The sequence below is a fragment of the Plodia interpunctella genome, chromosome 27 (assembly GCF_027563975.2).
Source record: "Plodia interpunctella isolate USDA-ARS_2022_Savannah chromosome 27, ilPloInte3.2, whole genome shotgun sequence".
Taxonomy (NCBI): Eukaryota; Metazoa; Arthropoda; class Insecta; order Lepidoptera; family Pyralidae; genus Plodia; species Plodia interpunctella.
The window spans coordinates 426,846-449,997 of NC_071320.1; the positions used below are offsets into that span (position 1 = coordinate 426,846).

The 23,152-nt window shown below is 36.9% G+C and overlaps 1 protein-coding gene across 3 annotated transcripts in view; it reads left to right on the top strand.

The window, feature by feature from the left end:
* fra (frazzled) overlaps positions 1 to 23,152 on the top strand; it is a 101,867-nt gene that overhangs the window by 48,750 nt on the left and 29,965 nt on the right. For all 3 annotated transcript variants that reach the window (XM_053765446.1, XM_053765447.1, XM_053765448.2), the window contains exons 2-4: positions 20,637 to 20,823; positions 21,420 to 21,550; positions 22,024 to 22,217. In XM_053765446.1, the coding sequence (XP_053621421.1) occupies positions 20,637 to 20,823; positions 21,420 to 21,550; positions 22,024 to 22,217 (512 nt within the window). The remainder of the gene's footprint in view (positions 1 to 20,636; positions 20,824 to 21,419; positions 21,551 to 22,023; positions 22,218 to 23,152) is intronic.

A 23,152-nucleotide genomic window follows, 5' to 3' on the forward strand; every position in this document is an offset into this window, starting at 1 on the left:
AACAAAAACATCCACGGGTCACTTCAAAGCAAGAACTCCCCTAACTCCCTATAGTGTAGTCACCCCAAGGCTTAGTCCCGGGTTCGATTCTCGTTAACGAACACGTGTCCCGGGGGAGCTTCGAGATAATTGGCCCACGTTATTGAATCCTTAATGTCCGCATATACATATAGATTAAAAGAATTGACTTTCTTTGGCTTATAAATTGCTTTAGGCCTAGTTGTGTGTATTTGAAGGGTTTATAGGGTGACTTAGTGTTTGGTAAAATACTTTCTTTAAATCTTGATACTTTAATACGTTCGTGGAAATTAAATTTGAGTCGATAAGCTAAGAAGAAGATTCAATCTAGCAATTATCTTATTGCGTTGCTAGCGGCCCGCCGGGGCTTCGCTCGGGTAAAACTATAATAAAGAAGTAGTTACTCCTGAACTTTCATTCGTTTCGTCTATCTTTGTGACAAATTTCATCAATATCTGTCCATCGATAGTTTTTGAGATTATTCATTACAAAAAAATAATTAAGTATTTTCTCTTAATAATATTAGTTTGGTTTAAGTGAGATGCGGCAGAAACTGACGTGTTAAAGTAGAATGTCCTAATGCTGCAACCGGGATTGCCTCCCGACGAGGGAAGTCCTTAACTGTTTAGAGAACGGGAATGATTTTTTTGTCATGCATTGATACAAGATCTCTCTGACAACAATAAAATATTGTGTTAAAAATGACATTAGGTATATTCAACAATACTTAAAATCTTTATGACTTAGAATGGTGCACCCATCCTACCCTCATCGATCGGTAGTGCACTTGACCGATATTAGGGGTAAGATGTAATGAGGGTAAGTGTGTCGACGTGTTATGGCAGGCCCTAGTATTATGGGGTTGGAGTTTGCAGGGCTGTGGGCCTAGGGCGGTTTGCTAATCAAAAATAATTGATGCGAAAAATGTTCAGCAATAGGGCTGGCATAAATATTAGGTTATAGATATTTCAGAACTCATGTAAAAAATAATAATTTTTAGTTCTATTATATTTGTCAATTGACGTGTTTAGAGAAAAGGCTGCGGTGAATTTTGTTGCGCCGCTTCTTCAATTGCGCTTTCGAATTCGGCGATAGACATAATTTAAGTCCATTTTTGACGTTATATATATATATACTATATATTCTAACTTGAATAAATAATAAATTCGTTTATTCAGATCGAGTCCAATTTTGTTAGTAACAATGAGATCTTAACAAATTAGTAACACAAATCGCACAGACAACCGAAATAGGTATATCCTACCATACCAGTTACTGCTGGACAGCTCCATGGGAGACTGATAGATGGCAATAAAGGATATATATTATTTTTTTTGATACTTAACCAACACTTAAATACTTAAACAAACTTCCTACAATTTTTTTTCATTTTTTTTAGTTACGAACTATGATCATGACAACCCTAGTGGAAACAAGTGTAATACCTATTCCTAATGTCTTTTTTATATTCGATCGAAGGCTAATGTTATAAAGCCATTTGTTATAATAACAGCAGACGGAGTAAGTATACGCCTGATGCGAAATCGAATAATATTTAAATCTATACATACAATAAAACTGTAATAGGCTATGTCTGTACATAGAAGATATTCTAGAAAAATAACTATGGGAGTCTTTATGAGATTAACAGAATCCAAAGCAATTTTAAAATTTTGCTATGACTTCCGTGGCGTAGTGGTGGCCGGGCCGCTGTCTGGCAGTCCTGGGTTCGGTTCCCATCGCTGGCAGATATTTGTACCAGATGCTTGTCTGCTGTTTTGGATTGTGTTGCGCCCGTTTCTGTGTTTGTGTCCCTCGCGGGCGGACCCGCGATACAAGCTTAGTCTTTAGTATGGTCCGTTGAGTATTTATCGTCTATTTATTAAGTACTTGGCTCGGTTTTGCACAGGGTCTTTTATGTATGTATAAATATTCGAAAATAAATTGTATATAAACTAATAAAACATAAAAATCCACTGCGTGGTTTAAAAGAAGAAAGCGAAGAAACATACTTATATAAGTCCGTGTTAGAAACAGAGCCACTTTGTTTTATTAGTTTTATACTATGTAATGATTACGGATTTTTTAACCAGGAAATAATGATTTTATTTTCAGGTAATTTTAGAGATCTCCGGTACATCAGGACGAGCACGTATGTATTGTGACGTGTATTGGTTGAAGCTGTTTCCTGTTGTATAATAATGAATAAATAATATTCATTTATTAAGAAAACAAACTGTACGGATTAATCTTATGTTACTAATACTATAAAAGCCAAAGTTTGTGAGGATGTACATATATGTGTGTGTGTTACTCTTTCACGCGAAATCTACTGGACGGATTGTTATTAAGTTCGGTACACGGGTAGAATATAAGCTAAAATAACATATCGGGTACTTTTTATCCCGGCGTTCCCACGGGAACGAAGCCCCGGGGCGCAGTTAGTAAAAATTCCAAGAAAAAAATATGAGAAACATCGGCCATTAACAGTTTCATTAAGAGGCGTCATAAATCTTGGTTAGTGGATGAAAACGCCCCCGTAGTTGGGGTATTTTCGTTATAGCCCAATTTATAGGTTAGGGGAGGTGTGATGGCCAAGAAAATGCTGATTAGCTAAATAAATAACGCATAGTAATGGCGTTATTGGATAGGAGTGTGCCCCGCCGCAATGGCGCATATGCTCCATAGCGGTATGCAGTATATAAAAACATCACGTGATTAATGTACGGACCCCAAGAACAGTGCTTGACGATGATGTGCTATCTACTTCCTATAATCATGAAAATGTCTTTTTGACGACCTCGGTGGCGCAGTGGTAAAGTGCTTGCCTCTGAACCGAAAGGTCCCGGGTTCGATCCCCGGTCGGGTCATGATGGAAAATTATCTTTTTCTGATTGGCCCGGGTCTTAGATGTTTATCTATATACGTATTTGTTATAAAATATAGTATCGTTGAGTTAGTATTACATAACACAAGTCTCGAATTTACTTTGGGGCTAGCTCAGTCTGTGTGATTTGTCCTTATATATTTATTTATTTCTTTATAATTCATTTCTTACATCATATTTTCCTACAAAAACTTTAAAGTTTATTGTGATGTTAATCCTGAGAACACGAGAATTGTTAATATATAGTGTTGTTAAGACAATATGATGAGTCGAATCAAATAATTTATTTAGAAATCAAACCTTCACAGGCAGGATTTCACGTCAAATTTTATAATATAATTTCTCTAAAAGCTACAAACTCCTGGCATTTCGGATCGACCATTGAGATCTGAGAAGAAATGTCAAAGTGTTGGTCCCTATACTTCCAGAAAGGCTTAGATTTGTTTGGTACTTCACTGCCTACAATGACTATATATTTAATTAAATTACAAATAAAATTAACAGAGTGCACCAACCAATAATTACTTTAACGCTAACATTCCCAACTTTTCAATTAAAGTTAACGTCACCATAACTCGCGCACGTTGGTTGGTAAGATTAATAGTCTCCGCGCACCATTTGTCACTGCTTACCATTCATTAGCTTCTTGTTGGCGTCACATCTGCTTCGAGCTTGCATTAGACGTGAGATCGCTAATAAATTCAGATCGGCTCACAATTTGAAGGTAAACTTAAATTACTATCAGATGGTCCCGGCTTCGCTCGGGTAAAACTATTATATAATCTATCTATACATATAAAAGAACCAGCGTTTTTTACTAATCAACGCCCAGCCAAAACCATATAAGCTATAAATGCGAAATTTGAGCAGTAGCTTTAGGTTATTATATAGTGCTCAGATAAGAAAGGATTTTTCTAAATTCGACCCCCAAAGGGGTTAAAATTGGGGCTAAAATTTGTATGAAAAATAATGAAACCCGTGTTTTAGGATTTCTTAAAATTTTAGTTAAATGAGGGTGAAAAGAAATAACGGATAATCCCATACAAAATTTTTTCAACTAAAGATATGAGTAGACAGCTCAGCGGTAAACACCATTGTTACTGCTGACTGTTGATGGTTCGAATCCTGAACTTCAATTATTTTGAATTAAATCTAATTATCTATATAGGGTGATTTCTGAGAAAGATTTATTATGGTTTTACCCGTGGTTTTATTCGAGCGAAGCCGGGACGGGCTGCTAGTAAATTATACGCGTAAACCTTCCTCTTGAATTACTGCGTCTATCTAAAAATCCGCATCAAAATCCGTTGCGTAGTTTTAAAGAACAAGGCATACATAGGGACCGATAACGAGAAGCGAGTTTGTTTTATATTATGTGAAGAATAATAAAGTTTGGGTTTATAATTTAATATAGTTTTTCCTAAGCGAAGCCGGAACGGGCAGCTATTGTATTTATTACCTTCTGAAATAATAAAATGATACTACTCAACTAATATAATACTGCTCAACGATACTATATTTTATAATAAATACATATATAGATAAACATCCAAGACCAGGGCCAATCAGAAAAAGATCATTTTCCATCATGACCCGACCGGGGATCGAACCCGGGAACTCTCGGTTCAGGGGCAAGCACTTTACCACTGCGCCACCGAGGTCGTCAATTGTATAAATAACAGTGAAAACTGTATCTAAATACGGTCCATGGTTTAAATGAAGAATAAATAAATATATTAGGACAAATCACACAGATTGAGCTAGCCCCAAAGTAAGTTCGAGACTTGTGTTATGATGGGATACTAACTCAACGATACTATATTTTATAAAAAATACATATATAGATAAACATCCAAGACCCGGGCCAATCAGAAAAAGATCATTTTCCATCATGACCCGACCGGGGATCGAACCCGGGACCTCTCGCTTCAGTGGCAAGAACCTTACCACTGCGCCACCGAGGTACCAACAGTCCACTTAGGAATAAATCAATTACTAGATGTGTGACCCACTCCTTGACGATAATATATGCTTGTGTCAAAAATGACATTTTTGTAAAAAAGTATTTCATATTTTTGTTTGTAGACCTTATGTCGGTCAACCGTTTTTTTTAAGTTATTTAAATTATTAAGAAACGTTTTCAAAGTATTACGCTTAATTTCAAACACTTTAATTTAATCTGTCGCTATCGGAAATCTACTTTCTTCCATCAACTTAAAGATCAAATTGCAACGTCAAAAAATAATTATACAGTCCTAAATGAACTCCCAGGCTAATCTGTTCAAAACTCAATTTGTCTAAACACCCTGTGTATCAAATTGTGCTATTATTAAAATGAACCTTATTCCAATGTAATTAAAAGTTCAAATTGCATCATCAGTCTTGCGGATGGAGTGATTTTAATCTTAACGCGTTTTAATATTTATTTGAATCATATTTCAATCTTATATTCTTCGGAATAAGGTTGAATATTGATTGTTAATTTGTTGACAATTTGTTTCAATATTGAACACAGGGATGTCAAATGACGGAAAATCGCAATATTTTGAGCGAACAAAATGTACTTAGCATGTTTAATGAAGAGAACCGGTGGTGGTGCAGCAGTTAGGACGTATGAAAAAGTCCCAGGTTCTCGAACTCTACTCGTACTGAATGAGTTTGTATACCAATCTGACTCGTGTATAGTAGTTTTCATAGACCACCACTTGCTTCCGGTGAAGGAGAACATAGTGAGGATAATTAGTTTACTAGTGTGTATTACTACTTGTCACTAAATAGCTAGGGGTAGTCGTAAAAGTCACGTCAGATGCCTTTAAGCGACTTGAATAAAATCTGACACCAGTGTTAGGAAACTCGAAAAGTGTATGAATAGAATATTTTTATATCAGTGTACTTAGTGCGATTTTGATGTTTACATCTCAACGTTGAGTGGACACGCAGAGAGACGCACCGACAACCACACGCCAATGTGATTGGTTCGCTGCGTCTCGCTTCTAATCGATTCGATAGTGAGAAATGAATTGCAAACCCGCACAACGCCTAGTCTTTATAATGTAAAAAAAAATAATTCTCGTCTCAGAGTCTCCTTTCTAGGGTACTCATCGAATACAAGAAAAAGAATGCTAGTCTAGACTGTAGACGGATGTAATTGTGCGGGATTTAATGGCGGGAAAAGAGCAAATTTTGACATTCTTTTTGTGCATATTACTATCTCAATGGTTGTCTACATTTTAGAGGCTTTAACTTTTGAAACGGTGGTTAAGACGCCCGTCTGTGGATCAAAAGATCTCAGGTACGTATCCTACTCGTGCCATATGAGTTTGTATGTATACCCATCTGACTCATATAGATTTCATAGACCACCACTTGCTTCCGGTGAAGGAAAACGTCGTGAGGAAACCTGTACACTGGTGGACGGTTTAGTTCACTAGTGTGTATGCGACTACCTGCCGCTAGATGGCGGTAAGTAGTCGTAAAAGTCATGTCGGATGTCTTTAGGCGACTTTAATAAAATACGACACCAGTGTTAGCAATAACACACTCGATATGATGTTAAGTGGCTATAATTCAAACTAGCCTGATAGAAAGCAAAGGTGAGGTCAATTTAGCTCAAAAAATGCCTATTCACTCTTGTGTTTATATGTGTGCCTGGTTTCATACGCGGCTGTCGTGACGGAAACCCCTTTAAATCTACTTTTTTAAAATGTTTTCTTCTCTCTGCATTACCCAATGGCTTCAAATCCTCACTTTTACATGTTTTTTTTATAATAGGGCATATTACGCAAAGCTCAGCGCAGATGGCGCTACTGGTACAACTAGGGTACACAAACATTGCCAATGGAGGCAAAAAGCGCCAATTTTCAATATTGTTGCAGATTCACGACCAAAAAAACCTTCTACGCAATCGTGGTGCGAGTTTAAAGGAAAAAGGAAGGATTTAGTGGATTATCCTGAAAATAATAACGCTAAAATTATTACACAGGTTATGTTCTGCATTATTTGGTCAACTGTGGTTATACACTGATATAAACTTGATTTTCACTGAAGATCTTACCTGTATGAAGTCCACATTTTAATAAGTCTTCACGTGTGATGTGTTCGGAGCTTTTTTTCGACCGTTTACTGGCACGAAAATTTTACAGCGTGAGGCGTATCCCATAGTTTTCGAAGTTTTTTATCTTATGGAAAACGATTTTTCCCAATATATCGACACCCGAATATGCTACATTGTTGTATATTTTCACAAACGAATGCTTACATAATGAAAGGATTAATAAAGTACTTTAAAATAAACGTTTTAATCGACATAGCAAAAGGCGGCAAAGCTTTTGTGTACCCAACATACAGTGCTGTATTACAGTGCTCTCTATTATTTAGTTGTTAATAATGGGGTTAGACATTATTTTATCTATGGGTTAGACTTTAATTTAGGACGTTCCGTCTGGATGTAACACCTCTATGGGAGGAAGACCATATGTCTCACTGACAGATGTAGACCACAGATGACAAATCGCGACAGCCGAGGCGCCGCCGGCCGTGCGCTCATGATTGATTGGCGCCATTGTCAAGTTTTGAGGAGCTGCAATGTCACTTTGAGAGTTATTGACAAGTTGACAAGCTATGTATGCCTGTACAGTTGAGGTTGTCTTACAATTATTATAAATGTGGTTTTAGATTTATCATCATTGCAGTGCATTGTTGAAATTTAAATGTGTTTCTCAACTGGCTATTGAGAGTCAGGCAACAGAGTGGTTGACAAGGTCAGAGATATGTTAAAAATATGTAAAATCTAGATAAAATCTATATGTTATTATGTTTCTTATACTGTAACAGTGCAGCTGGATCGTTATATAAAGATGCTGTTTGGAAAGTCAATTTACAAAAAGACTCCACCATCGTAAAAAAAATGTAACAACTTTTATTAAAAAGTCATCTCAATATACGTAATATTTCATGTAGCTGTCGAACATAGCTTTCCTTGCGTAATAAATTTAGTGAAAAATGTGTGATTTTTTGTTGTTAAATATGTTTGAAAGTTTAGTTTTTTTTTGCGAACATTTTACCAAGTTGTGTTCATTATCACACTATTTTTTTCACTGGAGTTTCTATTAATTTAAGGGCCTTCGAATTGAGTTTATGCCTGTGTTAATTTATTTTAAACAAACTTTAACAATATAGGCATCGAAAATTGCCGTTGAAAGATGTGAAATTGTACCGATATACATTAACTCGACTGCGTCTGCGTAATACAATAACTACCTCACAGTACAAGACATATTTCGTCAATACCATCTGCATCATTCCCACGTCGTAACCAAATTAGGAAGGGAAGGCGCACTTGGACCGTCCAAATTGGATTGGTCCTAATAGCGAGGACTAGTGTCCATTACTCTCAAACGGGTTGTACTAATGCCTTTTGAAATTTGGCGCGAAATTTTGACCACGTTATAGATGAGAAATGTTTGGTTTCCATCTCCTAGAGTGCTATATCCTCCTCAGAATCTAAGATATGTTATCATTAAACAGAAACATGTGTTTATTACTATTTTCTTAATGAAAGAGATATTTCTTAGAGAGTAGACTTTGATAAAAAGATCGATCGGGTACCTCACTGTCATTTACGTCAGCAGACAAACAGCAGCTCGCGTTGTCGTGTTCCGGTTTGAGGGCGAGAGAGGCGGTGTGGTCACAGGGTACTGTGGCTACAGATCCTAGGACGCAGAGTAGACAACACACCTGTGTTGACCTGTGTTATTAAATGATCTAAAGCTGTGACCACAACAGAGACGCCCACCAGTTTGCCTGATTGTCAGAAAAAATATGTCGCTACTATACGTTACAGACAAATTGGCGGGAAAACCTGCAGTTCAATGTATTATTCAGCCCGTCCCGAGCCGTAATGTAAACCACCTTTACAGCCTGTTGTCACGGCTTCAATCGATACCTTAGCCTGTCTGTCAGTGTGCCTGTGTCTACCGCTATGTCAATTATATAATAAACTGTGTGTGGGAAAATGTTTTACTGGCCACCGATAAATAAGAAAGTCATTGTTGTATTCTGTAAATATTTTTTTAACACACTGACAGATACAAACATTCCCTTCGATTGTTTGTAATATAAAAATGTGATGAATTTATTGTTATTCCGGAAATGTCAATATAATTTTATTTAATTACCACTACATACTTTTATTTATTGCTGACCAAAGAATAGAAATATTGACGAACGTTCGTTAGCCTAGCGCATACTAAAGCTATCCCTTTGTGTTAAAAAAAGGCCAAACGCAAGTTAAACTCGCGCAATTTATTAATCACAACATAGTGTAAAACAAAGTCGCTACCCGCTGTCTGTCCCTGTGTAAGCTTAGATCTTTAAAATTAAGCAACAGATTTAGATTCGGGTTTTTTTAATATATGAGGTTGGAATTGTTCAAGAAGATTAATAAAATAATATAACAATATGTAATATGCTTTTGCATATTGCACCCGTGTAAAATAATTAAGGTAATCCTACTGCACCGCGCGTGAGAAAGTGACACTGTGTTAAAAGCTAGTTTGGTATCAATTTCAACATGATACGGGTAAGCGTTCTTGAAAAAAAAATTAGGTTGATTTCCTTCCTTCTCTTTCTTCTTCTTTCCTTTTAAGGAACAGAACCAACTCTTGGAAATGCTATTTCTTACTGAATTTCTCGATTTTAAAGAAAAATCAGACCTATTTCACAGCACTATTACATCAGATGGTCCACAAAAAGTCGCAGCTTCAAACAGAATGATTGCTGTCCTGTGGACAAAGAGACAATTGGTATAAAAGAGGCGATCGTCACTCCTTTGTGGGTTCCGCATAGATGTACTGAACAACTAATCTATTTTGAAACTTAGAATGAAAAATGTTGCGTTATGAAATAAGCCTATTATATCATCTAACTTAAAGGAACTTGAAGCGGTGGTGGTGTGAACCGAAAGATCCCAGATTCGAATGCCACTCGTGCCGCATGAGTTTGTGTTTTGGCGTGAGAGTAATTTTTGTATACGTACTTACGTATTTCAGGCGATCTCTTAAAAATTGAGAGATGAAAAATGTAGATAGCTAAATAAGAAACAAAAGCAAGTATTTCCCGGTCAGCGCGCGCAATCTCAATATTTGGGTCACTCGGACTCCGATCTGGCAGTATTGTGAAGCTATGGTACGCTTTTTGTAGTCCATTGTTTTGTGTAGTTTCTTCTTAGGGTATCTACCCGGGGAATCATATTAGTGAAACAAGGCGCCACCGATACAAAAGGTATAATTGCGTGTTATACGACACGGCACTTACGCGTGATTATCAACGGAAAAATCGACTATAGTTTACAATTTCTTCGTATTAAAATGGGAATTGGAATGGGATATATTTATCCCAAGATCCTGTGGCATGTAGCTAGCGGCACAGAATTCGGAGTAAGGATCATTCATTGGATTAGCATTCGAACTACTTCCAGAATGCGCAATGCAGTCACTGTCTGTGTCACGCGAAACTATTGTCGAAGTTATTCTGAATGGAATAAAAACCAGATTTAAGTCGGGCTTGGGCCGCGCGTCGCCAAGGGCAGCCAACTTCTTCGAGCGAGCGAAGTTTTGCGGACGCCTATTACACCGTAGCGTAACGTAACTTTGCTTACGACAGGTTCAAATGAAGATTCTCTTTGTTTTTTGTCTTCAAGTTATATATCTCTTACACGAATGACTTCCAAAAATCATCTTCAGCAGCGGAGAAGTCATTATCGGTTAAATTTTAATTGTAAATTGCGGATTTTTCTTGCGATAATAAATAGCTCGTATACAAACTAATTATGTAATAAATTACGTTTAAAATCATCACTTCGTTTCTAATGTTATTTTTATTATTACCAACCTAAAGCATATCTCTCTCTCTCTCTCTCTCTCGATATCATTGATCTCTTTTAACGTTAATTGTCAATGTTTACTACGTTTCGTATTGTAAAGAAAAAACAGAAAAAAATCGTTTATTTAGTTACAACAAAACTTTGATGATTACAATTACAATTACACACAAATCAAAACGGCCTCTGCTCAGAATATGCCATAGGACCTGGTGATAGTCACGACGCTGGTCTGCCGCGGATGCCGGATAAATTTATTAAAGAAAAAAAACTAGGGACATTTATTCCAGAAGTGTCTTTTCTTACAAGTCAATTCAGACAAAAAGTCACAAAGAATGTCGCGTTGTCAAATATTTGATGGAAGTAGATGGGTTTTTAATTATTTTTAAAGAATTGTTCTGAAGATTTGTTTCGGTGTGAATGCGGAATAAACTTCCAAAGTGGCGGTATTTGGAATACTCAATGGCTCAACTTGGCAGACCGAAGTCGTTCTGTGAAGTCCTTTCCTATTGCTCGGGACTTGCCGAATCCTTATTAATCTTATTATGACGTCTGCGTCCACTAAAATCCATCTTGTAGTCCAATTGGATATTTTTCTACCTTTGTGTCCACTTTTTATGCATGTTTCAGGATTTTAAAAAAATGTTTTTTTTTTTTTTTTTAATTAAACTTGTGTTTAAAGTCTATTTGGAATATAAAAAATCTTTCAATTTATTTCTCTGCTCTCGTATCTTCCCGTGTTCTCTTAGGAACTGTGTCAGCATATTATTGCTGGTTGGAGACGACATCAGTCCTCATTCTGTGACTATTTTACCAACGGTTAACGTAAAAAAGGTATGCCTCACGTGGCACAGGTTTAGGTTTCGAATCTGGGGGCTACCGTGAAACCTAAAACGCGTAACACGTCTTTGCGTTCACGCGTTCTCTTTTTTTATACAAGACGCTTACACGATATGGGAAAAAGAGACACCATGTGGACGTTAGTAACGAGCTACGTGTTTATATGTTTCGTGGTAGGCCTTCTGAGACATTTTACGAAGATTAAAACTTCCTCATGTTTTTTTTTTCTATCGCCCGTGCGCTTGCACTTGAAACAGCTGAGTCAGCGCCAATATTAGGTCGATTGCCAATCCACTCCGCGCGGCCCAGATGCGTTTTGTAGGAAGCGGTATGGTAAGCTCATCAAAATTGATGCTGTATTCTTCTGATGTGAATATCACATCAGTTTAACTATATTAACACATCAGTATAGACTATGTTTACATTACACCCTTCTAAAACGGCATCACTCAGTAAAAGTATTGTATGTATGGCACTTAAAATTTATAACAAAATTCCACAACAAATTAAAGGTCTGAATTAAAATTTATTTAAAAAGCACCTCAGGTCCTTGCTGATTGATAAATGTTATTATAATTTGAACGATTTTTTAATGATAGATTTAGTTGAAAATTTAGTTAATTTAGTTACTTTTATTTATTCGATTTTGTTTTGTGGGACGATAGCATGCTCTGCATTTAAATTCGCATACCCGTGGACGGTGAAACATGTAGGATTAAGTTCTTCTTTTAACACCACATTGTAATAAAATGTAAACTCATATTTGTGCAAATAAATAATCTTTGTCTTTAACATGTACATCCATACTAATATTAAAAAGAGAAAAGATTTATATTTTTGTTTGTAATGAATAAACTTAAACACCACTGGATATGCACAGAGAGAGGCGAAACCTTCAGGAGTGACATATGCTACTTTTTATTGTAGTTTTACCCGAGCGAAGCCGAGGCGAGACGCTAGTGTTAAATAAGGGCCATTATCCATACTAACATTATAATGAAAAAAGATTTTTAGGGTTGTAGTGAATAATTGCTATAGTAAATGATCCGTGTTCATGACTCTTCATCGAAAGCACGTAACGCAGAAAAAAAAAATTATATCTCAAGTTACTTAAACTTTATTAACATGTTCTTATCTAACCTAATTATTTCAAGCAGAACTGATTTACCGATTATTTTTATTCAAGCTTCTAGATGTTGAGAACACAAAAAAAAATTCGATGAAGAAGTGATTCTGTGAACTGTGGACACCCCGGCTACCGCGGGCGGAGCTGGTCAACAGCTAGTCATATATAAATATTTTCTAACTAATATGGGAAAGTGTTTGTTTATTTAACAAATAACTTTTCACATTTATACCTGGACAAATAATCTTTTTGAATTTTCATGCATAATGCATGTTTGAAATACGGAGAAGGTAAAAATAACGGTACCCGTGGCAAATTCACGCGAGCGAAGCCGCGGGCAATAGCTAGTTTTCTATATAAATGGTCTTGTCAATACGATTAAGTTCTCGCAATAACTCGTGCTAACCAGCAGCTGTGTGGGTGAAATAATTATATTTCTACACATCCAAGCGAGAGCGTTGTAAACACTGCATTGTCAATGATAACTACCTGGGTTAACATCTGCCTCTGTTGAGCCTCTGTCAAAGTTTCGTGTCTGTCTGTCTGTCCGTATTAGTGATTTGCGAAAAATGAGCGCTTTATTTGCAAACATTGATCAATATAGTTCGATTGGAAATAGGTTATTATGTAAGTCAAATTAGGTACTTATTTCTTTAGGTTCATACAAATTTAATGTAAAGCAATTATTTAATATCTAGCTTTTGCCCGCGTCTTCGCCCGCGTGACTTTCCCGGAAATCTATTTTTCCGGGATGAAGCGGTACCTGCTAAGTCCTTCCTCGTACTTCAAACTACGTGTATACCAAATTTCAAGAAGATTGTTTAAGTAGATAGAGCGTGAAGAGGTAACAAACAAACTTACTTTCGCATTTATAATATTAGTTAGGTTACAAAGTTATATCAACCAAAGTGTACAATAAACAATCAAGTTGTGCAAATGTCTTTATGCTGCGTTAATAGAGGTGAATTTGCAATGAATTTGTGTAGCTTGATGTGCTGATGCCTGTACGTAGAATACATTTATTTGCGATAAATAGTCCCTATATTCGTTTCGGTACGTGCTATTTATTTATTTATGTCAATAGCCACAAAAACTAGCCGAGCCATCTGCCCCACTCCAATAAAATAAATATTTGTACGTCTGTCTGCCCGTGCGCACAATTATCGGTGATTTGTAAGTGCCGCGCATGCGGGCTACACAATGGTGTGGTCTGATTCAGTGGTTCTCAAAATGTGTGCAATTTATACTTAAATTAGGACATTTTATTTTAAATAGTTGTTCGCCGCGAACATAGACATCGCGAGCACAATATTTTTTTTACAAAATTGTGAATATTTCAAAAACGAACTGAACCGATGTTGATGCTCCGCGATCTTAAAAATTCCATTGACAGACTCTACATACCTTTTAATGTATATGTATACATACCTACCTTTTGACAACCTCGGTGGCGCAGTGGTAAGTTCTTGCCACTGAACCGAGAGGTCCCGGGTTCGATCCCCGGTCGAGTCATGATGGAAAATGATCTTTTTCTGATTGGCCCGGGTCTTGGATGTTTATTTATATATGTATTTATTATAAAATATAGTATCGTTGAGTTAGTATCCCATAACACAAGTCCCGAACTTACTTTGGGACTAGCTCAATCTGTGTGATTTGTCCCAATAAAAAAAAAAACCTACATACATACAAGAAATGTATTTTTGCCCCAAGTAGAATGGATGAATTATTGTTTGTATGCTAATGCTAAATTTACTGCTACACTTATAGTCTCTGGTGTTCGTTTAATATCAGGCAACCCCATACGCCTTTGCCCACTGTACTATAATAAAATTGTGGAAAAATAAAGTCATTAACATTGGTTTTGTAAAATGTATACTATTTATATGATAATTGACGAGAAAAAGTGCCTGTGAAGGTCTAATTTCTGAATAAATGATTTGAATTTGATACATGTTTATTTAAAACTTGCTGTTGCCCGCGGGTTGAAGTGGCCTATTCACTCCCCAGCTCTCCATCTTACTTTAATCCAACTTACTTAAAAAAATAAAAATAAAATATGTTTATTGGGTATCTATGAATTACAATGGTTGTGCATGTTGCTGGAGCCTCCTTTTAAGCTAAAATATGCTTGTGCCAGGAGACTCCGCTCCTTCCTTCCTATGTTATTTAATTTAATTCTAGATACAAATCACAATAATTTCATTAAATTATACACTTTCAATACATTAAACACAATAGAGAATACTTTAATCCAATATTACGTTTTGATGTATAAGAAGGACAAACACATTTTCACATTAGTAATATTATTAAGGTTGGATTGTTACTCGCCAAGTTTTCGATTCAGTTTTTTTCCCAATCGATAAAAGTTAACGATTTGTTTCACAATCGAAGAGATTATCAATAATATATATGTTTATCGAAAATTAAGAAACTCATTAAAGTTTAAAAGTTTCGATTGTAAACTGATTTCGATTGTGTGAAATTCGGGATTCTGGCTCCAGTCAGAAGTTCGTAAACGAACCCTGTCTGTAACCAGGTCTATTTGTATTGATTTGCGCTCGCCAGTTTGAGAAACTGTGGCGAATTTGTAGTCCAAACGACAATTATCAAATGATTTATTTTTATATGAATGCTTCGGAATCCGAGGGTCGGGAAGTGGCCCTTCCGATGAGGAAGTGCGTTAAAGGTCGAAAATTAAGCTATTTTTATTTCACTGGGGATTCATTTATTAAGACGGTACATTGCAATTTTAGATCTGGATTTGGTAAAGGCCACAGCTCATTGGTGGGATTAATTGCTCGGTGAGTAATCACAGATTTTTAGCTGAAGCCTGAAAGTAATAGGCGCTATAGTGCGCTCAAACAGTGTAGAACGCATACAGGGAAAAGTGTGTAAAGAAAACAATTGATATTGGATAAATTATAATCTGCTAGCGGCCCGTCCCGGCTTCGCTCGGCTGAAACACAATAATCTATACAATTTTTATAAAGAGGTAAGCGTTTGTGAGTTTGTATGTTTGAGGCGGGTAATCTCCGACACTACCGAACCGATTTCAAAAATTCTTTCACCATTCGAAAGGTACATTAGCCAAGATTGCTATAGGCTATATTTTATCTCAAAATTCCCACGGGAGCAAAGCCCCGGGCAACATCTAGTATATGATACACCTAAACCTCTCAGGAATCACATTATATGTTGGTGAAAATCGCATAAAAATGCGTGCAGCAGTTTTTGGGTTCATCGCGAACAGACAGACGCGACAGAGGACTTTGTGTATAACATGGTAAGGATACACACTCCATTTATGATTAAAACAATAATAAATAAAAGAGCTAACTACGTAGGTAAAATATTAAGTTGAGCACACTCACATTTTTAATCCCCGACGCAAAAAGAGGGGTGTTATAAGTTTGACCGGTACGTGTGTCTGTCTGTCTGTCAGTCTGTGTACGTGGCACCGTTACTCATCAACGGGTGAAACGATTTGAATGCGGTTTATTTTATTTGATAGCTAATTTTTATGCGGTGGTTCTTAGATATGTTCGATCAAAATCGATTCAGCCGTTCAAAAGTTGTAGCGAAATGAATATTGAAAGTCGGGGGTTTTTCAATTTGTATAACAGATAAACTTGTGTACGTATAAACCATCGGTAAAATCGTATTTAACAAAGCATATCTTAATACATATTTAATTCGTCTATCAAACACAGAGATGCCATTTTCTCTGTGCTGATAGAGGAATTAAATATCTATGCAGTGTTGCGAGTTTGAATGTGATTGGAGTTTGAATTTTTATGATCTAGCTCTTCGTCTAGCCTGAACAATTTTGAAGTGAGCAAGTTTGAATAGATGTAAAATGTTTATTGCACATTAGATTTTACCTTCGGCTCGCTCCGTTAAAGTGAGGCGGTGGTGGTTCAGTGGTTTAGACCGCCTGTGATCGAATGGTCCCAAGTTCAAATCCTACTTGTGCCACATGTGTTTGTATATCAATCTTACTCGTGTAAAGTCTCATAGCCACATGACTCCGGTGAAGGAAAACATCGTGAGGAAACCTGCACACTGGTTGACAGTTAAGTTCATGTATGCGATTAGTTGCCGCTAGATGTCAGTATTCTAAATAAAGCTTGTATCGCGGGTTCTATGGATACGCACACAGAGACGGTCTCAACACATCTAGAAATGTAGACGAATGTCTGTAATCAAAAGTACAAATATTTGAGGAACGCCAGATAAAGGACGGGCGTTGTGACCACGACGCCACGGAAGTCGTCTAGATTTGCAAAGTTATAACACGGATAAAACATAATTGGAAGGTTGTAATAACTTTTTATTTACAAATAATTAGCTGCGCCCCGGGGTTTCGCTCCCATTGGAAATTTGGGATAAAATGTACCCTATGCGTTATTCCAGGTTATATTCTACCCGTATACCAAATTTCATAACAATCCGTCCGGTAGATTTTGCGTGAAAGAGTAACAAACTTACACACATACATCCTCACAAACTTTCGCGTTTATAATATTAGTAGAATAGGGTAACTGTATTAGTTACCACCGAAAACCTATCGTAGGATTGTTGAAGACACAAATTCTACGAAAATACTAGGGATAACACTAGGAAGACCTGGTAGCGTTTCGATTACCTATTGTGAAAAAAGAAATCAATTAAAATAAATTTAGGTTTTGATTTCTTTCAATAAATTAATAAAAACACCCTAAATGGCAATAGCTTTTTGTATCCCAATACCTCTTTTGTCGTTCCTCCCGTATAATATCCAGACAGACAGACAAACGTCTATGTATAATAATAATTAAGTACAAATAACCTTTTATATTAACGACGTTATAAAAACAAATACTTCATCTATAAGTACTCTAAGTACTTAAGTGCAAAACATCGACCGTGCAGAGCATAGAACACCAAAGAATATAAAAATAATTAACGTTATAAAAAGAATTAACATAGCATTAATCAAAGCTAAGAATTGTAACAAAAAACATTTTTTGTTTACAATATTGATTTAGTTATATATTGATTGATTTAGTTTTAATTAGCGATCCGTTCCGGCTTTGCACGGTCTAATACGCTGTTTTTCACCCCCGACGCAAAAAAAGGGGTGTTATAAGTTTAACGTGTCTATCTGTGTATCTGTCTGTACCTTAACAAAGTACAGACAGTACCTTTACCTTGTAATGTGCTTAAAGACCTGCGTATTTGTTTACTTAAAAAGGTTAGGCGGTCTTTCGTGGGTCAAAGTGTAAAATTGTTCAATAAACTCCCTGAAGAGGCTATTAACTTGCCAATGCCAAAATTTAAATCATATATTAAAAATACTTTCATGGCTAATGCTTATTACACGATTAGCGACTATTTAAATGATAAAAAACCTTGGACCCTTCCTAAAACTTCCACCTCTCACACTTGATTTTAATTTTTTTTATTATTATATATTTTCTTGACATGTTTATTACATATATTTTGACATTTACTTGTAAAACATATACGTGATTTGTGATCTTCAAGTGTCTGAAAGTAACATAGGTATCTATTATGTTAGATTATGGGGATCGAGTATGTCATGCACATTCAAATGGTCAAACCGGTAGCGGCGTCGTGGATCGGGTCGGGAGGTTCCCTCTATTGTGGTTGAGCTTCGCGATGGCTGACTCACGCGTCAACTCGTGAACGGGTGCTGCCGGGGGAACTGGTCAGCTCGATCTTTTATTAAAAGTTTTTTTTTTGTTTGGTTAATTATACATATATATATAAGTATATATATTTTCCTTTCATCAGCACTTGATCACAATCATAATATGTTTGAGTATACCTTTTGACCATGTACTTTATTATGTACTTACATGTTATATTACTGATAAAAAATTATACATAAATTTATATTTAAAAAATGGTAAGCCCTTCTGGCATAATAGGGACCAACACTGTTTGAATGAGTTTCTTTCGGCATTTCTTCTCAGCAGTGTTCGTTCCGAAATGCTAGTAGTTTGTAGCTTTGGTAAACATCATTTAATTTAGATTATGACGTGAAAAAGTGCCTGTGAAGGCCTAATTTCTGAATAAATGATTTGATTTTGATTTTGATTTGATTTTGACAGTCAACAGCACATCAACCTACACAAGTTCATTGCAAACTCGCGGCTATTACCGCACCCCATAGAAATTCACGCAGAGTAACTTTATGTCCTGTTTACTGTTTTACCAGTACTTAAGGCCGCACCTAGCCGCAGACTGGCGCCACCATCACATTTTTATCAACTTATTTCTTAGCGGAAACTAAAAAAAATATCATAAACTATAAGAGATTTATTTAGTTATCTAAGCCAATGATTAAAGTTATACATATGTATGACCTTAATCACGTCATATACGTCACGTATACGTCATACATGAATTTGCCCTTAATACAAAGAAATCTTTTTTTCTTCGAAACACAACCAGTTTCGCCACATCTAACTCGACAAATCTATTTTAAAGTACTAGTTTCATGATGAAAAATGAAATGTTTGTACTTTTTTTGAGAGGCTGGTGTTCTGGGATACAGGCTCTGCTTAGTTCAGACACCAGTCTCTCACAATATCATTTTGCATTCATGAAAATATTTTGTATTAATTATATTTAGGAACACTGTTCTAGAAATATTGTGAGATTTTTAAATGTTGAATTTGATTTTTTCTATATTCACTATTTGTGATCAAGTCTCAACGTGACACACACGTTGTTTTATTTCTGTACTCTTGTCGTTTTGTCTCAGCATCGAGTCTTGCAAGGGGAGTGTATAATACGTGCTTATCTTGAAGTGCCATTATTAAATGAACCATTCAGTTTTGAAATATGAAATTGCAGTTCGAAACGTACAATTCACGGTTTCTATGTATTTGGTGTGTGGTTCCGCCATAGAATAGGACCAGTCTATATCCTCCCGTAGATGTCGTACGAGGCTACTAAGGGACACGTAGTCATATAGGCTTGGTAGGTAATATTAACGCTAGCCCTGGGGTTCGTGGCTTCCTAGGCGCGAATGTAGACGGGAATTTTTTCAGCTGTAGAGTCATATCAAGTTGCCCTGCCGCGGCATAAAGATCCATCTTTATGCCGCGGTTTTAGAGACGAATTTGCAATGAGTTTGGGTAGCTTCTGTACTTGGTACCACATGTAGGAAAGTTGGTTGGAGTTTACAGTTGTTGTAAACAGCCAAATACCATTTGCTTTTTGGAGCAATTCTTTGCGAATGGAAATCGAGTGGCAGGGTCGCCATGTATACACATTGAGACGTGTGAATTAGACGCTTGTTCATATAAGAGTAAGATTTTTATTCGTCCCTTAATATTACATTATATTAAGTAATAACTTAAAATCGAAGTTTTAATATCTCCATAAGCAATAGCTACATAACATGTTTCGTCTTTCTATCAGGGAGCTTACCATCATCTCTTAACGGGATCCACTTTACGACCTAAACTGAGCTGCATAGCAAATTCGTACCATCGACTTAGTTTTTAGTATGAATGCGATTCATTTTGCGGTGCCTAAACTGAACTGAGTTGCATTGGAATCGTTCTGTAAACGTTGATGGTAGGCCTGCTGTAATCAAATCTTGAAACTTTCCAACGGTTTACTTCACAGATGTGATTTTGTCACACGTTGAAGGAGAAGAGAAACGAGATCTCTAAGACGATAATAAATGTTTAGTTTTGTGTAACCTTTCTTTTTTTGTGTGCGACAAAACTGAAAACGAAGTCCTGAACACAGCTGCATTTTTTTTTCAAATTAAGTATACTCGTACCAATGATATTGGTGCTATAGATAGATGTTCATGCTGAGCAATCGGCGGGTTCTTAAAAATACGTTTTATTGCGCAGGTAGCGAAGACCTCGACCCAGGTCTAATCTTCAGCACGGAGCCTCAAGACGCGGTGGTACTCGAAGGAGACTCGGTGACGTTATCGTGTGTTGTCACGTCGCGACACTCGCCCAAGGTCAGCTGGAGGCATAGCGTCAACGGTTCCCCGACTAGGGACCATGGAATCTCTTTTGGAGATAAGCATAGGTGAGTTGGATATTTTGTTAATATCGTATATCTCTCAGGTTTCATCCGCGGCCTACGGAGCCTTGAAGCCTAATGTCCGCTTTCGGATGAATTTCACGACTGTATGAATGCGGCGTGTAGCGTTTCATTAGTGTCGCATATTTTTTTTGTTTGAATAAAGAATAATTTTTTCAAATTTAACTATTATAATATTAACATTGTGCCAGTACTTTATTTATTTATAAAATAGGATAATTAAATTGATCACTGTGTATGGTACAATATAATAAACTAATGATAGCCCGCGGCGGCGTTCAAAACGCTTGTGAACCCTTACCTGCTTCTTCTCCACTTCAAACAGTCCATTGGACTTGGTACGGATCACATCCTGGACTATAACATCCAGCATTGGTTTGTCACGTTTGTCCCTACTGTCAGGGCCAGGCGGCAGCGGCATAGCTCCATACTGTTTCTTATTTAATTGACATGATTGCTAATTGACGTATTTGAAGAACCACGCGAGTGAAGCCCCGGGGTGCTGTTAGTATTTTTCCTAAATTGAATAAGGAATTCGAAATTTGTGTTTTTTTTTATAACACTGCGTCTCTTTCTTTCAGGAGACAGCTGGCGAACGGGTCGCTGGTGGTGGAGAAAATGTCGGCGTCTCTGGCGGGAGAGTACCAGTGTGTCGCGACTGCCGGCGGGATTGGCACCATTGTCTCACGATTGGCTACGGTTTTCCTTGCTGGTATGTGGATGATGTGGATTTTTTTTCATACAAATCTTACTATGTAAGACATCGTACCATGTCTTTTTATGATTTTACAGAAATATTAATTAAAAAGGTCTTTTCAGGAAATTACTTTTGTCCTAACTAATATTCTAAATGTGAGAGTAAATTTGTTTGTTACCTCTTCACGCTCTATCTACACAACCAAAGTTCTTAAAATTTTCATACATGTAGTTTGAAGTACGGAGTAGGACATGGGCACCTTTCGTCCCGGAAAAATAACCGCTCCCGTGGGAAAACACGCGGGCGACGCCGCGGACCAAAGCCAGTGATAAATAAATCGATATGGTAACCCTACCTGGGATACCCGCCATAAGATATTGTGACAACATCTACATCTAAGAAAAAACAAATATCAGCATACAAATATAGAGGCAGTAAGCAAACACTGATTTCCAGCGGTTCTGTATGTACATTCATGTGTCTTCCAGAGTTGCCGCTCCTTATACCGGGGCCTCGATCAGTGCTGACCGCTGTGGGCGACACAGCCCTGCTCACGTGCACCATGCGGTCTGTTGACCCTCGTGTAGCGCTTCGAGTCCAGCCGCTGTCCAGCTCCCCGCCAGACAGGAGGGTATACGGCTCCACGAGGGTCCATTATTCTCCGCCTACACTCAAAGTTAATGTAAGTGTACAATCCGGCTCGAAGGACCAAAACAATGTAAGGCTTGTAAAGTCCTACCTAAATACCACAAGTTTTATTTGTCAGACAGATTAAAAAAGAAAACTTTCAATATTCATTTCGCTACAACTTTTGAACGGCTGAACCGATTTTCATGAAACATGGCTACGAACACTCGGGATAAAATTATTAATAATACAAAAAAAAACTAAACGAAAATCGGTTCATTCGTTTGGGAGCTACGATGCCACAGACATATAGACACAGATACACAGACAAACACGTTAAACTCACACCCCCTCATTTTGCGTCGGGGGTTAAAAACATGTTACGATTGCGATCGGGTGCCGATAAAGAAAATATATGTATAAGAAAAGAAGTCTTATTTCAATCCTCATTCCTCAATCAACAATTCCTTTTTAATAATATTGTATAATTATTTTGATATCACGCATTACAATGGCGTTTCTTTAATTTAAAATCTGTTTTATCAACAGTCTTACCTGCCATTAGACACAATGATAAAACAGCAAATATAAATATAATAAATATATTAGGACAAATCACACAGATTGAGCTAGCCCCAAAGTAAGTTCGAGACTTGTGTTATGGGATACTAACTCAACGATATTATATTTTATAACAAATACATATATAGATAAACATCCAAGACCCGGGCCAATCAGAAAAGATCATTTTCCATCATGACCCGACCGGGGATCGAACCCGGGACCTCTCGGTTTAGAGGCAAGCACTTTCCCACTGCGCCACTGAGGTCCGTCAACAGTACGTATTGTATGTGCAAATTAATGGCGTTCATCCATTTCAAATCTGCTTTATCGATAGTGTCATTCTCAAAATGATAAAACAGTATAGCTACATGTGACACTGAGTTATAATAAACACAATTTAGATTAAACTTATAAAGAAACATGCAA